The 17,298-nt window shown below is 39.7% G+C and overlaps 1 protein-coding gene across 16 annotated transcripts in view; it reads left to right on the top strand.

The window, feature by feature from the left end:
• DTNA (dystrobrevin alpha) overlaps positions 1–17,298 on the top strand; it is a 287,362-nt gene that overhangs the window by 57,884 nt on the left and 212,180 nt on the right. Inside the window, exon 1 of one of the 16 annotated variants that reach the window (XM_054017109.1) lies at positions 5,706–5,852. The exons of 14 other annotated variants lie outside the window; for them this stretch is intronic. Coding sequence is in view for 1 of the 2 variants with exons in the window: in XM_054017108.1 (XP_053873083.1) it covers positions 6,227–6,243 (17 nt within the window). In the remaining variant the exon portion in view is untranslated. Of the gene's footprint in view, positions 1–5,705; positions 5,853–6,065; positions 6,244–17,298 lie in introns of those variants that run through there. One more of the 16 variants, XM_054017108.1, reaches the window with a different exon arrangement.

The raw sequence follows: 17,298 nt of genomic DNA, 5'->3' as shown, positions 1-17,298 counted from the left end.
ATTTATTCATATTTTTCACTTCAATAAAATTAGTGACCTGAAAATATGATTCATTCTGGGCAGGTACATTTATGACCTTGGGCATCTTAAATTTATGCCACCATGATTGAATCCATTCATAGAATCATAGAAATTGGAAATGAAAAAATCCAGTCCAACTCCTATCAATGCACGATTGCTCCATAAAGTATATTGTCAAGTGCTTTGACCCATCTGGTTATTAACATGTATTATTATTAATAATATAAATTTGATGGCACCTAAACTTTAAATATACTGTATAAATATAGGATATGACCCTGCAAAACTGTTTAATAGGCTGGAAGGAGATGCTCCTACAGGAAAATGGTAAGTGGATTTTATTGACTCACCGGTGAAGGTGAGTCAATATCCCACCTGGATATTAAAGAGGTCAGAGTGGCTGAGTAGTCCTTGGGGAGGAACTCTGAGCCTCGGAGTGGATTGTGGAGGAGCTTGTCTAGATTAATTTAAAGTAACCATGAATAAAGTCAGGAGGGGATCATATAGTTGAAGGCTCCTACTAACAACTTACTCTTAAAAGAGCTAGTTGAGGCATTCACTGGACCATTAATGTTAATTTTGGGTAAGGGTGGTCTACACTACAGCCAGGATCGATGCTCTTAAATCGATCCACTGGCAGTCGATTTAGCGGGGTCCAGTGAAGACTCGCCAAATCGACAGCAGGTTGCTCTCCAGTCGACCCCTGTACTCTACCCTCAACAAGAAGAGTAAGGTAAATCAATGGGAGAGTTTCTCCTGTAGACCCCCAGCAGTGTAGAACCTGTGGTAACTTGAACTAAGGTACGTTGACTTCAGCTACGTTATTCACGTAGCTGGAGTTGCTTAGCGTAGGTCAACTTACAGCGGTAGTGTAGACATAGCCTAAGTCTTGGAACACTGCGGAAGTTCCAGAAGTCTGGAAGAACACTAATGTGCTAATATTTTAAAAGGGCAAATGAAGTGACCTGGGTAATTATAGTCCTGTCAGTCTGACATCAATCCCTGCCAAGATAATGGAACAGCTGATATGGGATTTGTTTAATAAAGAATTAAAGGAGGGTAATACGATTAATGCCAATTAACATAGGTTTATGGAAAATATATCCTGTCAAACTAACTTGATTTTTTTATGAGATTACAAGTTTGGTTGATAAAGATTATAGTGTTGATGTTAATAGATTTATCTAAGGCATTTGACTTGATATCACACAACATTTTGATTAAAAAATTAGAACAATATAAAATTAACATGGCACACATTAGATGTATTAGAAGCTGGCTAACTTATAGGTCTCAGAATGTGATTGTAAATAGGGAATCATTGTCGAGCAGGTGTGTTTCTAGGGATTGGTTCTTGGTCCAACTCTATTGAATATTTTTATCAATGTCCTGGAAGAAAACATAAAAATGGCTGAATGTAAATGTATACATCTAAGAACAAAGAATGTAGGCCACACTTACAGGATGGGAGACTCTATCTTGGGAAGCTGTGATTCTGAAAAAGATTTGGCTGTCGTGGTGAATAATGAGCTGAACATGAGCTCCCAGTGTGATGCTGTGGCCAAAAGAGCTAATGCGATCCTGGGATGCATAAACAGGGAATCTTGAGTAGAAACAGAAAGGTTATCTTACCTCTGTATTAATTACCACTGCTGGAATACTGTGTACAGTTCTGGTGTCTACAGTTCAAGAATGATGTTGATAAATTGCAGAGGATTCAGAGAAGAGCCATAAGAATGATTAAAGGATTAGAAAATATGCCTTATAGTGGTAGATTCAAAGAGTTCAATCTCATAGATTCATAGACTTTAAGGCCAGAAGGGATCATCATGATCATCTAGTCTGATCTCCTGCACATGGCAGGCCAAAGAACCTCATCCACCCACTCCTGTAGTAGACCCCTAACCTCTGCCTGAGTTACTGAAATCCTCAAATCATGATTTAAAGACTTCAAGGTACAAAGAATCCACCATTTACTCTGCCAGATATGACGATCACTTAGACCCTGAGCATGTGGCCAAGACCCACCAGGCAGATACCTGGGAAAGAATTATCTATAGTAACTCAGAGCCCTCCCCATCTAGTGCCCCATCTCTGGCCACTGGAGATTTTTGCTACAACCAGTCGCAGATGGGCCACATACCATTGTAGGCAGTCTCATCATTCCATTCCCTCCATAAACTTATCAAGCTCAGTCTTGAAGTCATTAGGCTTTTTGCTGCCGCTGTTCTCCTTGAAAGACTGTTCCAGAACTTCACTCTGATGGTTAGAAATCTTCATCTAATTTCAAGCCTAAAGAGATTGATGGCCAGTTTATATTTATTTGTTCTTGTGTCAACACTGGCACTTAACTTAAATAACTCCTCTCCCTCCCTGATATGAGAGCAATCATATCTCCCGTCAGCCTTCTTTTGGGGAGGCTAAACAAGCCAGGCTCCCTGAGTCTCTTCTCATAAGGTAGGTTTTCCATTCCTCTGATCATCCTATTTAGTTTAACAAAGAGAAGATTAAGGGATGACTTGATTACAGTATATAACTACCTAGACGAGGAACAAGTATTTGATAATGGGCTCTTCATTCTAGTAGAGAAAGGTATAACTGAATCCAGTGTCTAGAAGTTGAAGCTAGACAAATCAGACTGGAAATAAGGCAATGCATTTTTAACAGTGAGGATAATTAATAATTGGAACAATTCCAAGGGTTGTGGTGGATTCTCCATCACTGGCACCTTTGAAATCAAGAGTGGCAGTTTTTCTATAAAATATGCTCTAGGAATTATTTTGAGGAAGTTCGCTGGTCTGTGTTATACATGAGGTCAGAATAGACGATTGCAATGGTCCCTTCTGGCTTTGGAATCTGTGAATCTTACAAGCAATCCTCACTCAAGTCATTCCATTGAGGTTAATGGGACTACTTGTAAAAGCAAAGACTACTCTTGTGAGTAAGATTTTTGCAGGATATGGTCCATAGGGCAATTCACATTCCTTGCTCCAGTGAGCTCAAAATCTAAGATTGTCGAGACAAATACATTCAAGACATTGGAAAACAAGAGAAGACAAGTAATGAATTTTGTGCACTTTGTTAATAGCTGAACACAAAGGGACAGATTGTGCCAATTAGGCAGGGGCCTAAATTAGGGGTGGTACAACAGCCATACTGTCCCCAGGCACAGGAGAGACTGTGACATGTCTATGCTTGTTTTTCCTATTAAGAGAAACTTGGTATCAGAATATATATTAATATATATCTATCAATTCCAGTAACATAATGAGCATTGATGTGCGATAATACTTTGCAATTCTAAGCCTTGCACCCTGCTACAAGGTAAGTAAACTGTATTCAGAAGTCACAATTTTGGGGAAAGACAAAGAGAAGTTAAATGACTTCTGCAATTCTGCAAGTCCATGGCATGCTTTTCATTTGCTGGTGTTTTTAAAGCTCTGTGTTCACAGGTGTGCAATGAACTTGTTTAAGGCAATGTTTGCTAAAGGTAGCAAAGGTTGGGGATTTGAAACAGCTTGTTTGACTCTTGAGGAGTCTTGTTGTCAGCTAGTACAGCCTTTGATATTTGTATATTACTGCCAGTTCTTCCAGAGTAATGGAACACAAATAGACTGTAGCAGACTCTAATTTGTGAGGAGCTGCTAGTTTAGTATATGTGGGATTTAAAGTGGAAATGGCTATGCAGTCCTTTGTTTTTATCAAATCTTATCTCCCCCAATTGCTTACAGAAGAGCAGGACAGAAGAGTAGTACAAGATTTGCACATTTTCAACAATGAGGACTGACAGCTGCGGTAATGGTTATTAGCTCACAGGAGATAGTGCAAGTGTACTGTCTCCCCTACAAATGCACACCTTTACATTACTAAGAAGACTGCCCTTTAGGTCTTGTCAGGCGAAATGTCTGTTGTCAGAGGATCAAGAATCTCTATTGACTAGCAGTCTTGGATATGTGCGGCAACAAAATGGTGATGTTTATTACCAGAGTGATATTCTGTGGAACTGTGGGCACTTTACAGGATAGATTTGTAACCCACGCACCTCCTGGGTGTGGTATTCTGTCCCCTCTAGTGGCACTGAGACCACTTAGAGATTAATGAGTTTGCTACAGCCTCAGATAAGGACTAAATGGCTTTTAGCTCAGGCAGTAGAGGCTCATGCATTTAGCTGCAGAGGTCCCAGTTTTGATACAGACTCACTTGCAAAAACCTGAGCTGTTTTCTTTGTTAGCATGAATTATTGAAAATACATGGTAATTTTTGTTACTCAGACAGTTCAGTCCCTCAGCCCCAGTGTTCTGAAATATTTGGGGCCTTGTCTGTACTACAAAATAGAGCCATTGTTGCTGACAACAGTTGTTTGCAGCTGAAGTGGTGCTGATCAGTTTGTCTACACTTGTCTACAATTGAACTTGGCCTGTGTTCAACACCGGTTCACCTGAAAACTGGGTTAGCATCTGCTGTCAGCAGCAGTTCTATTTTGTAGATCAGAGAAAGGCCTAAGACGCTGTAAAATACAAACCTGTGCCATGTTATCATTGTGTGCAAATTGGCTGGACTACAAACTGACATTTTCCAAGATACATCTGAAAATGTTCAGTAATTCAAATGCTTTACACAGAATCTTGTGGTATGTTGCATTCTCACTTAGTGTGATGTTTGAGATAAGAAACTCTTGTTTGCAATTAATATTTAACTAAATGCATATTTACAAATTAAAAACGTGTTGCTTCAAATAGGTAATATTAAAAGGTTTGTATCAGCACGCATGACTGCTGATTATTGCTATTATCTGCTATTATTATTGACTTTCTGGGTTGTCACCTTGCAAGCTATCATTAATCAACAGTCTGTATATTTCATTTGCAGTATCAGGGTGCTGGCTTCTGAACAAATATGCAGTTTGTGGTAGTAATTTATCTGTAGGCAGATAAAAATTTTCTAAGGGGTATTTCCTAGATGTTTTGTGTTTGATATCTGGTAAGATGATCTTCTTGTTTTTTACACCCTGTCCCTTGATATAGATCTCTCTGCACAGGCAGGGCTGCCGTAAGCTTCCAAATATGATCCCCTGCCAAAGCCTGATATGACAGCTATGTGAAACAGCACAGAGAGCTCTTCCTTCCCTCCCTCTGGAACTGCCTGCATTAGTAACCATCCCTAGATAATGCTGACTTGTGATCTTATTTCATATAGATACATAATCAGTGATTCCAGGATTCAAACTCAAAGGCATTGCCTTTGACTAATATTAGATCTGGCACAAGCAGTACTATCAGCTACCTCTCCACTGCACATAGGCAGGCATTGACAGTTTGCCATTTTAATTTTGATGTGCTGCGACAGCATGTTTTCCAAATCCCGTGTATTTTTAAAACAGGTTTCAAAGGAAGGTTTGGGTTTTTTAAAGTTTATCTGTACAAGCTAAGTTAGTTTCTTAACTGTAAAACACCATGTTCAGTGGAAAATGTGATTAAAATTGCAATTTGACTTCTGTAAATAATGCTTCTTGTAATTGGTAAAAGAGGGTGTTGTGTTATTTAAATAAATACCTTTGGAAAAACCTGCGTACAGACTACAGTGTAGTAATTTTGCAGGTTTAGTGTTCTGAGAAACAGAATAGCTGCTGAGCTCTGTTGCTGCAGGCTCTCAGGAATGTCACTCACAGAACATTCCTTCCCTGGGCAGCCAAGTTTGGAAGTCAGTTAATTCCTGGGTGCAAAGGAGTGTGTTTGTGTGGAGGGAGACAATGAGAACAGAAGGCTTTGTTTTCTGTGTCTGTCTATAACAACAATCGGTGAAAGCATCTCCTTTCATCCTGCAGAAGACAGGTAAAAGACAGCTGAATGAATCTGTATTAGATATCTAAGAGGAAGGAGAAAAATGGTGGGGGTGGGTATGGGGGTGGAGTGGCAGGGGAAGAGAGAAAGGGAGTGTACCAGAGTGCCTGTGATTGGTAAGCTTCGCAAAGGCATCTGCCAGCGGGACTTCAGTGGAATGTGAAACCAAATCATTTACAAGTTAAAGATAGACACAGAATACACAGCACGTTGAGCCAGGATTAAATTCATCCCTCTCTGCCTCGCTTCTCACAGAGTTCTGTTTTGTCAGCTTTCCTCTGTCTACGTTAAGGACTTTAATAGTACTTCTTTAAATATAAAACAACTCTGGATTCATTGGAATTATTAAGGTGGCATAGGAAATCATGGTGCATACTGAAGGGTAAGTAGAAAGTTGTCTTTTGGATACAACTTCATTACAGCAAGTTCATGGGGCTTTTCTGTCTTGGGATTCAGGACAGTTCAGCAGTATATTTAAGATGAGGTATGTTTCTAGATAAAGTTCCTTGTTGTCATTTATGACTTATTTGGATTTTATGTTTCAGTGAGCTGGAATTACACAACTGTACTTGTTTTGACATGGTTAATACGTTTCACACTTTCATAATCTCAGCATTATAATTGTGAATGGAGTTTTCCTGTGATTTTTTTCCTACCCATACTTTTAGTTTATTCATCAGTAAGATTTGCTGATTGTTGTTGTAAATTGTGCCTCACCAAAGTTGAAATAAACTTATTTTTCCATGCTTCGAAGGAAGGTAATCATTGCTGTAGTGTTCTTCTGATTCTGAATTGTTCATCGTTTCACTTATCTGCCATTTTCTAATGTGTAAATTGTGAACACAAAACAGGTTTCATTACTTATACTAGTCGTTCCCCGTCCCCCCCAAATGCTATTACTTGTCACTGTATAACTTTCACTGTGGTCTGTTTTGTTTTCTCTGAACAAAGTCATTTTTAGGTTAATTCAAAAATATGGTGATATTTCCTTAAAAAGTATGGAAGTATAGAAAGGTTTAGGATGTCATTGTTCTGTTTAACAATTTATCAAAAATAAGTAGGTACTATATCTCACAGATGTGCCATTTTACTGAGCAGAGATACTTTGAGCTTGTGTTAAATAATTTCTTATATGTTTCTGACGAAGCTGATGTTTGTGTATGAGAAAAAATGGGCTTTTTAATATCAGAAAATCAGCAAGGCGTTTGTTTCCTAGTAAGAACTTCTATTCCAAGGATTTAATATAAAACTGATTTTTTTATCAGAATTTTGGAAGTGCATGTATCATTTTTCAGTGTACTGTGTGAAATTCCTGGCTTAAACTTTTGAGTCAGCATACCCAAACTTATACAGAATTTCTTTTGCATAAATGCTGCCCATAATAGTCACAGGGAGCAGGGTGCTTTCTATAGACAAATAAAAGTTCTGCCATTCTTGTTTATAGACTGTGTAGCTTAAGAGTTATTTAATGCTACATGTCAGTCTTTGCCTTGCAAAATATACTGAGCTGCACTTGACTGAAACAGAAACATTGCTCCTTCATTTGAAGGAAAGATGAGGTATCTAGTAGCTGTTACCCCTTTGCTGATTGACTGATTTCATTTATATCAATCAACTTGCCAGAATTTTATAATATCATTGGCATCTTTTGTGTCAGCAAGTCAAATAAAAGATAATTTCTGCTTTGATTATGTAGGTTGTATTGAATTGCATGAGTTAAATCAAGAGCTAGGGGCGTGGGAGAAACTGCAGAACTCTTAAGGTAAATCTAAAACAAATGTAAGAGGAAGTAATGACAAATATGCTACTATAGAATGGGGCAGATGCTCAGCATTGAAGTCCGTGGAGCTATGACAGTTCACACCTGCCGAGGATCTGCCCCATGGTGCTCTTGTAGCTAGGTCTTATTCTACAATGGTTATTTACATAATAGTATCATTGTAAAAAAGTATTATTTCTTAGCTGATGAAACATAAAGAAACAGATTTAACCTTGACAAGAAAGGATGGTATTGTGAGTGAAGCAACGAACTGGGACATAGGAGATCTCTGTGCCTTTGGACAAGTCATATAATCTCTCTAAACCCCTGTGAAAAGAACAATAATACCTTTCTCACTCCCTTTGTCCATTTTTGTCTATTTGTATTGCAAGGTCTATGGCCAGGGGTCGTCTCTTATAGTGCCTAGCACAATGGGGTTCTGTTCTCATGTGGGGCCTCAAGGTACTATTGTAATACAAATATAATAAGAGATTAGGGTTGTTGGCTCTCTAGATGAGTGTATGGATTTCTGTGGTTTTTTGTTAGGTCCCAAACTTGAAAGAGGGAGGCTGACAATTAGAGCTGAGAGAAAATCAGAATTTTCATTTCTTAAGAAATTCTGATGTTTTAATATTTTGTTTTCATCTCAAATTGGGATGAAAATTTTTGATTTTCAACTTGTCATGGAACAAAATATTCCTAAAAATTTTGAAAGCATGAAACATTTTGTATTGACATTTTTGATCCAAATCAAACATTATGGAGAGACAAGGTGGGTGAGGTAATATCTTTTATTGGACCAGTTTCTGTTGGTGTGAGAGAGAAAATTTTGAGCTAATCAGAGCTCTTCTTCTGCATCAAACATTTTGATGTTCGCAAATATTTTGTTTCAGTTTGTTGAATGTTTTATTTTGAGTCAGTTCAACATTAAACTGCATTGCTGTATTTTGGTGCTTTGCCTCACGGGAGTTGTAGTACTGAAGCATGATAACCCCATTCTTCCTTATGGGCAAGGCTCCTTGGCTGGACTAAGCATCCACAGTTATGTAACACCCATGATGCACCGTACAGCTTTTATCAGAGGGAAGTACACATTGCATCCTGGGAGATGTAAACCCCTAAGGAATCTAGCCCCTATGAGAGAATGGGGGCCAAAACTACAACTTCCATGAGGCAATACTCACAATAGAGAAATGCGGGAGGGGGGTGGCAGGTTGCGTCAGTTCACATTAAACATTTTGGGTCAGTTCAGCACAATGAAATATTCCAAATGGGATTGAATCCACTTGAAACAAAATATTTCATTTAGAGTTTTCCAATGAAAAATTGAGAATTATTGGCAAAATTGAAATTTTCCAATGGAAAATTTTGATTGTGCAGAAACTGCATTTTTCTGTTGGAAAATCGTTATGATGGAAAAATCCTGACCAGCTCTGCAGACAATATTGTAGTGGACCAGCTGGTTTATATGTGTACTACTGAGCTCTAGTAGAAGGGATTAACTGGTGCTGTAACTTTGCAATGCTGTCACCTACTGAAGATTCTCTATCTCAAGTAGTAGAGACTTGTGCTTTTGGAGCGGGAAACTCTGAATCCCCCCACCCCTATCAGTCACAATGAACTTCTGAATGGCTATGGTGTGAGGCACAGGGAGAACCATGCAATCCAAAGTGGCTGTGGATTAGTTATATTTTGTACTAACGTCTATTAATCCAGTCCTTGAGAACCACCCACTAGCTGCAGTGTAGGAATATGAAAATCCTTCTTCTCTGGGTTCCACATCTTTTCTTTTGGCCCCTGCATTCTGCCTTTCCCTCCTCTGCATCTGTTTTTTCTCTTCCTTCCTTGGCACTTTATGTAACTCTTCCTTTCTTTCTGGCCCCAGACCTTCCAGTTACTACTTCCCTGAGTGTCTTAAACCTCTTTTTGCCTCTTCCCTCACCATCACTCTGGTTAGCTGAGCACCAAGTATAAGGTGCCTGGAGATAACAGGAGTTTTTTTAGGACTCCACTGCTCATATCTAGGTTCCCAACATCTTCAGAAATTGACTTGTAGAGAGTGTAAGAGGGGTCTTCAAGGCCCTTGTTCTCTATCTCTTGGAATGGATCCTTGAGAATGCAGGTATTTCTTCTGGGCCTCAGTGCCCCTAAAATACCTCTGCAGTAACAGTTTCCTTCAGGTATTAACAAATTTTACTTCCAGAGCTGGTGCCATGTTTATTTTGGCATGCAGTGCCTGCTGGGGTTCACTGCATCCTGGAGAATCTCAGATTTATAAACTCAGAGGTATTTCAGTACAGTCTCAAAATATGATGTCTACATGGCCACCTTTCTAATCCCTGATTCTACGTGCTTTCTCAATTCCATTCTCTAGAGAGAGAACACCATTGAAATCCCTCAATCCATCAAGTGGTTTTCAATTTCTGACTGGTTATTGATCAGATTGTTTTTGTAGCAAGAGATGAGGTACTTACTGAGTGAGCTCAGAGACTTGATGCTAATTTATTTGGGGGCAGGATATGAATGTATAATGAAGCCTCATATTAATGGGATGCTGAATATTACAGTTGTGATAGGTGAGAGAGATCCTAATATGCTTTGTTTTGGGGGGGAAATGTAACAGAGACAGCAACATCTGAGTCTATGAACTCAGATGTTGCTGTCTCTGTTTGAGTCCTGGCTTGGTGTGTCATCTCATATTGTATCTGGCAGTAACAACAGGATTTTGGGATCTTTTCAAAGAACCAAGGTCATGATGGATAAGCTATGAAAATAGTTCCTCTGAATATTCAACTATGTATCTTAGTATCATGGATCCGTGTGATGAAATGTACCATTTCTGAGGCAGAACTGTTAAGCGGATACAGGCACTAGACAGAGAGTCAGGGTTTCTGTCTTTGGCTTTAGGCAGGTCACTTAACTAATTTGTGTCTCAGTTTCCCCTTCTGTAAAGATGAGGATCATTAAGTTTGCGCAGCTTTGTAGAGTGCTTTGGAACCTATGGCTGAAAAACACTACTTTTTTTTTTATCATCACAATAAAACCCCTCTCCAATAATACGCTTTGCTGTACAGTTGTCAAAGCTTGGGCACTGCACTGTAATATAAAGAAAAGGAAGTGTATAATACTGAAGTTTTATACATGTAATTAGACTTAAAAATACATGCTTGAGCTCTGACATGGTAACCTGTTTTTTGAAAGAGAACTAAGGTAAAATAGAGGAGAATCCATTTGGGTTAGCAGAGCTACCCTTTGAGTAGCCATTAACAAATCAGAAGAATGATTTGCAGATAAAATTAGTCAACAAATTTATCCTGACTTGCCACATTTTAAAAATAATATTTTAACAAGAATGAATACTTTCTATTAGCTAATACCTTTTCTGTCACTGTTCCCACATGATGGGATGTTTTCTTTGGAAGTGAGCAAGCACTGGCATTACATTGGAATGTTTTTGATTCGTAGGAGATTTTCAGGCCAGGAATGTGTTGGTTGCAGCTTCGTATTTTTGTATGTTTCTCATCTGTACCTGAGTGAGAGAGATGCTGTATCATTCATTTTAAATAAAAATGAATCACCATTCCTTGGTGGTGGTGGCTCACTCTTTATTCCTGTAAACTGACATCAAATTGACCACTATTACTAAAAAAACCCACTATGTTAAATTGCACAGGTGACCTTAACATGGGCATTTCCTAACTTTTGAGTGCTTGACTTTGCAACCTTAACATTCTATTTAACATAGTGTCTTTAAACATAATTTCATATTTTAAAAGAACAACTGAAGAAACAGAAATTCTGTCATAGGTCTATCATGCAGTTCTACATAACTTGGGTCATAAGCATGGTTTGGACCACTATACCCACAGCACAGACTTCTAATTGAATTAATGGAGTCTCTGATGTCCTCTCTGTGGACCAGCACTAGAGAGGGATGAGACATTCACTTTGTCAGTGAGACTCAGCACACTTGGATTAAATTCCACATCCTGAAGTGGAGTGAACTCTAGTGACCCTTCTGCCTCTGTGCCCCCAGCCTGTCTGTCTTCGCCTGCACCTATCCTGTCCCCCTCCTTCTCCCTCTCCCACCCCTGGTTCCTGCTCCTCTTCTCCCAGTGCTCCTGCCCTGCTTCCTGCCCCCCTCCCACTTTGTTCCTGTATATCCCCAAGCTCTTGTCTTCCTTCTCCTTTGCTGGGTCTCTTCCCTCCCCCCTCCATTCCTTATAAAGTTGCCAACTTTGGTTGGATGATTTCCCAGAGGTTTCATCACATGACATTATCTTTAATTAAAGATTAATCTTTAATTCCTGGACAAACTTGGAGGGTTGGCAACCTAATTCCTTACCCTTCTGCATCTCTGGCTTTCCCCTTCTCCTTCACACTGCCTGTCCCCAGTAGCAGGACCTCATTCAGAGTGTCTCTCTGCTCCCATTTCCAAACACCTCCAACAAGCAAAATCACTACCTGAGAACAAAGGCCTTTACACCTTAAGAATGACAGTCAACACCGACACCCCCTTCTACTCAATAAACCCCTACCAACCAACTAAAACCAGGACATTAATAAAATCTAAAAAGTCAAAAATAAAACCCCTACCCTAAGCAAAGTTTTTGTTCTGTAAAGGGAGAAATGCTGGAACCTCCATGGCCTACTAGGGACTTTCCTAGTGAAAGGAAAGTGCTCATATGTGAAAGTTGCTCACATACTACTGCGAAAACCTTAGATAGAAAGAAAAGGAAACATTTGCTCTTTGGGGCAATTTAAACACACACCTGTCTTAATCTATTAAATTAGGCATTACAAACAGATTGGAATTGAACTACATGGGGGCAGAGATTTTGGACTCAGTCATCCTCATCTGTCCTGAGTTTACATTCAGGGCATTTTAAGAACGATTGTTTGGGGCAGAGGGAAAATGGCTGCAATCCATTTATTTCCAGCTAGGAGCTAAAATGGCCTCTGACATTACTGTAAGTAGTGTAGAGGCTATTCTAAATAGCTCCACTGATTGAGGTTCAGGAAGAGTGTGTTGTGCTTGGGTGTTCCACTGCCCAAACTTGGGATGTTCACTTGGTTGGGGGAATCCTTTTGGGCAGCTTTCTGGATTCTTTGTGCTTCTAAGGTATTACACAACAGCTATATCAGTGGCTGGGGATTAAGCCCCATGTCTGTCCCAGTATTTGAGTACTCTCTTAGAGTATGTCTACACTGCCGTTAGACATTTATGGCTGGCCCATGCTGGCTAACTTGGGCTCACGAGGCTCAGGCTAAGGGCTGCTTTATTACAGTGTAGTAGACATTCTGGCTTGGGCTGCAGTCTGAGCTCTAGACCCTTCCACCTCACAGGGTCCTAGAGCCCAGGCTCCAGGCTGAGCCTGGATGTCTAAACCACAATTAAACAGCCCCCAACCCAAGCCCTGCAAGCCCAAGTCAGCTGGCACCAGGCCAGCCGGGAGTTTTAATTGCAGTGTAGACAGTACTGTAGTGAACAGGCCAGCACTTTCAGCAAGATGGCCTGTTTGATCTAAAAGGTCTCTTCCATCTCTAACTTCTATGGCTGTATATGTGCCTATGCAAGCTGAGAAACCTACAGATTTATTCATGAGAAGTCCTTGCTCTAATTTGTGAGTAAATTGGCTTAATCTGTGCTGGTTTTGCTATTTAATATCGTGAATATATTTTCCAGGAAATGTGCATATGATAAATAAAGAGACTAGGATAATATATCAATACTCACTTCTTCCCTAAAATGGAAATAACTCCTTGAGTACAAGTTTCCTGCCTACTTAGTATTCATAACTGAGCATGCAAGCTACTATATCAGCCAGCTACTGTGTTCTGTCTATGGGATACTCAAGCTTTGGGATAAACCAAGCATAGATTAACCAGCTCTGACTGTACCTATTTCACAGGTCATTAATCTTGCCCTTTCTCTGTTGCATACCACTGTAGATGAATGTTAGGGTTTATATTATACGTAACCACATATGCTGGTGAGCTCAATAAAGAGCAAGGAAATAAAAATTGGAATTGCTTGTCCTTTGAAGAAAATATATTAAAAAGCTTTTTCCACACTATCTCAAGCTGATTAAGCACCAGAATGAAAGAGGTGAAGATTGTTCAAATATTGGCCAAGTCCTTGCAGGATTTGTAGTGGTTTTGACTGTTTTATGAAAAAGCCACAAAAAGATGTCTTTGAACACAAATCAGATTCTTTCATGAAACACTATTGCAATGGCACACTTGGCTTACTATGAAAATACAAACTAGCAGCTTGTTTTGTCCAAGTTGAGAGGTGTACTCACAGCACTATGCTGATAGTTTTTGACGTTGGCGATAATGCTGCAATTGACTCTGTTTTGTTGTTGCTGCTGTTCAACAAAACACATGCTCCGAAGTCAGGTTTCAAAGATCTCTGAGCAACAGTGACACAATGTGTGGTATGTATCCAGGAATTTAACTATCATACACACTCCTCGCTTTAAAAGTTACTTAGTTGGTCCTTACCAAGTTATCAAATTTCTGTCTTTGCATCACAGGTCGTATATGATCGGTGTCAAATATCTGTGGACACCAGTCTCTCAGCCACTTAATAACGAATCCTGAATTTGAAACAAATCTGGGGATTCTTAGAATTAAATCTTGCCCCTTCTGAAATCATTCAGAGTTTTGCTGTTGATTTCTATAAGGCCAGAATTCCACCCATAGGTTCTGATCCTACAAACAGTGACACACATGCTTAACTTCACTGCTGTGGCCCCAAACAAGAAAGCAAACAAGCAGCACACAACACAGACTTGTGTGTTAGATTTTGATATTCTATTTAATGGAATGTTTCATTATTAAAAGAGGGAAGGAATGTTTTTCCAAATGTGTTTTCTGTTGACAGTGACCATATTATTTGAATGTAATATTCCTGACTGGTATAAACTTAAATTAAATAGTTCTTTAGGGTGTGGTTAATACTTTGTAGTAAAAATCATGTGTTCAGATTCTCAACTGGTGTAAATTGGAATAGCTCAGTTGAAAACATTTAGCTCTTGGTTACACCAGTATAAAGCCAGAGTAAATCCATTGACTTTAGTGACATTACTTTGTACACTGGTGTGACTAAAGTCAGAGTTTGGCCTTTAAATGTACAGTATTTTGATATAAAGGCTCAGTGCTGATCTCAGGTATGTGGGTTTACATGTTTCATTTGGCAAAATCCACAATTACATATGAGCAAATTTGTGGCAGGGTTTTCTAATTCTGCAATGCTGTGTCCTGCAGAAGAGGTAAACATACATACGTACGGTTAGAATGAAACCCATAATACACAAATGTCAGAATTTGGGACCACAGGGTATCAGTTGTTAATAACCATATAATGTTATTATCTCTGACATTAGAAACATAATTAAATCGGAATCATTTGAAACTACCATTGGGGGAAGAGGACAGAGAGAAACAGTTTAATCCTCACCACAACATGTTTTCATTGACCTACTTACAGTAGTGTCGCTTCCCATTACAAAAAAATGGATTTGTTCAGCAGTTTTATAATGCAACTGCACACGAGGAGATTGGCTGATCCAGCTATTCCAGGAGGACTTGGAAAGGAGAATAACATTATTTCAAACACTTAATACTAGGAAGTGGAATTGCTTGTCCAATCTGTAATGTTGCTAACCTAAGCAGTTCAGCTTTAAACACTTGCTGATGAAAACAAAAGTATTGAGAGGAATAGGGGGAGTTTCAATAATTACAAAAAATATCTCTTGCATCTGAAGAAGTGAAATTCTTACCCACGAAAGCTTATGCTCCCAATACTTCTGTTAGTCTTAAAGGTGCCACAGGACCCTCTGTTGCTTTTTAAAAAATATTTTGTTCAGGATAGGCAGAATATGTCTCGTGGGCTAATACCATCAGAAAGCTCTATTACTATGTCAGGATCTTTCCTCATTGGTTTGGAAGAGTGAATAGTTGATTGTGAACCCGATTTATGCAAGTGAATCTTCTTCTACTGGCAATCACATTTTCATCCTCTTTATTTTCCTGGAGGTTAAGTTCCTGTCTCTCCCATGATCCCTTTTCTAAAATATGTTGCATTTTCAGTGTTTCCATTTAAAAGCTGAAGTGAATAGGCTTGATTGGAGGTTCTCCTCTTGTTTCTGGCTCCAGTTCAGTTAAACGTTAAGCATGATCTTAGCTACTTAAGTGCACGAGTAGTCCCAGTGAATTCAGTGGGACCACTTATGTGCTTAAAATCGGGCACATGCTTAAGTACCTTGCTACATCAGTGCTGTAATGCAAAGCCTATGTAGAGTTGTCACTGGTAGCAATTTGTACTGTATGATAACTATGGCATTATAATATGCACAATGACGTTGTCTGGATTCTTATTTATTCTTTTACATCCTGCAAACCTTTGCTCACTTTAGTAGCATTTGACTGCAGTATGACTTCATGCATGAGTGAAGATTTGCAGAGTTGAGCCCACGCCCTGCAGGATGAAGGACAGACTTGCCCAACATAATGCTCCTTTGAAATTTGGAATAAGTTACATGAACATCCCTAATCCTATCTGATGAGGCATCCCACTTCCAGAACAACACATCGCAGTGCATATGCTTGGAAACCTACTGGCATAGCAAGGCTATTCCCCTCATTAAAAACGTTAGTTCTGCCATTTTTCCACAGCATGTGGGGTGGTGTCTGTCACGTGCTTGGCGGCCCCCCTCCTGTGCTAGAGACAACTGTATGTCAGAGCAGTTGTATATACGTAGTCTGCACTGGGACCCTGAAGATTGAAAGGTGCCATAGCAATATCGTTATTTTATGACCGTGTTAGCCTTTCTGAACCTTTATTGTGTCCTACACCCAGACTAAAATGACAGAACGTGGGGCTCTGGCTGAGGAAAACCTTCAAAGCACGAAACTGTGCCTGGGAGCGCTTCTCAGGGCTACTGCCAGGGGAGAAGCTGCACAATGGCCAAATAATGCTTGTGGCAATACCTGTTAAGTGCCTGTCCTATGCCTGGAAGCAGATGTCTGATTCATTCCTGGAAAAGTGAATATTAATTAACATTTTACAGATGCTGCATGGGCTCATATCAGTACTAGAAAAAAACAGAACCTGTGCAGGCTGTTTTCAAGGCTGTCTCGTGAATGGGAGACACCTGCACTGATTCAGGTCGATGGTTGTGTTAGGAATGATACGCAGACCTTCTGTGGCAACTGTAGAGATCCAGGTCAGTGCCTGTAAAAGGTTAATTAATATTTCCACCTTTGGGCATGTTGCTGATGCAAAGTCGGCACAGGACAGGCTCTGTTAGCATTTTGAATGCTTTGTGCTGCACAGGCTCTTTCACATGAGGAGGGTCTTTGGCAGGTAATTCCGGATGATTTCCTTTCAAAAGGAATAATATATTTTAAAAATTCCCCCAGTGAGGTTCCCCCTGGCAGCGGCAGCAACCCAAGTGTCAGGGCTGCCTTGTCAAGTGCCAGCTGGCTCAAAACCTTCATTGTGCGGTGTCTTAAAGTGGCCCAGAGGCATATGAAGTCTAGGACAGTGCTATTTAGCTGCATATTTTAGCCTTCCAAAAACATCAAGGTAAAGTGTTCTCTTAGCTAGGGAGAGGCAGGGAATGGGAGGAGAGGATAAGGTAAGAGAGCTAATGGTTTGATAAGAATAGT

Source organism: Malaclemys terrapin, chromosome 2 (genome assembly GCF_027887155.1).
Source record: "Malaclemys terrapin pileata isolate rMalTer1 chromosome 2, rMalTer1.hap1, whole genome shotgun sequence".
Taxonomy (NCBI): Eukaryota; Metazoa; Chordata; order Testudines; family Emydidae; genus Malaclemys; species Malaclemys terrapin.
This window is presented reverse-complemented; position numbering and strand designations above follow the sequence as displayed.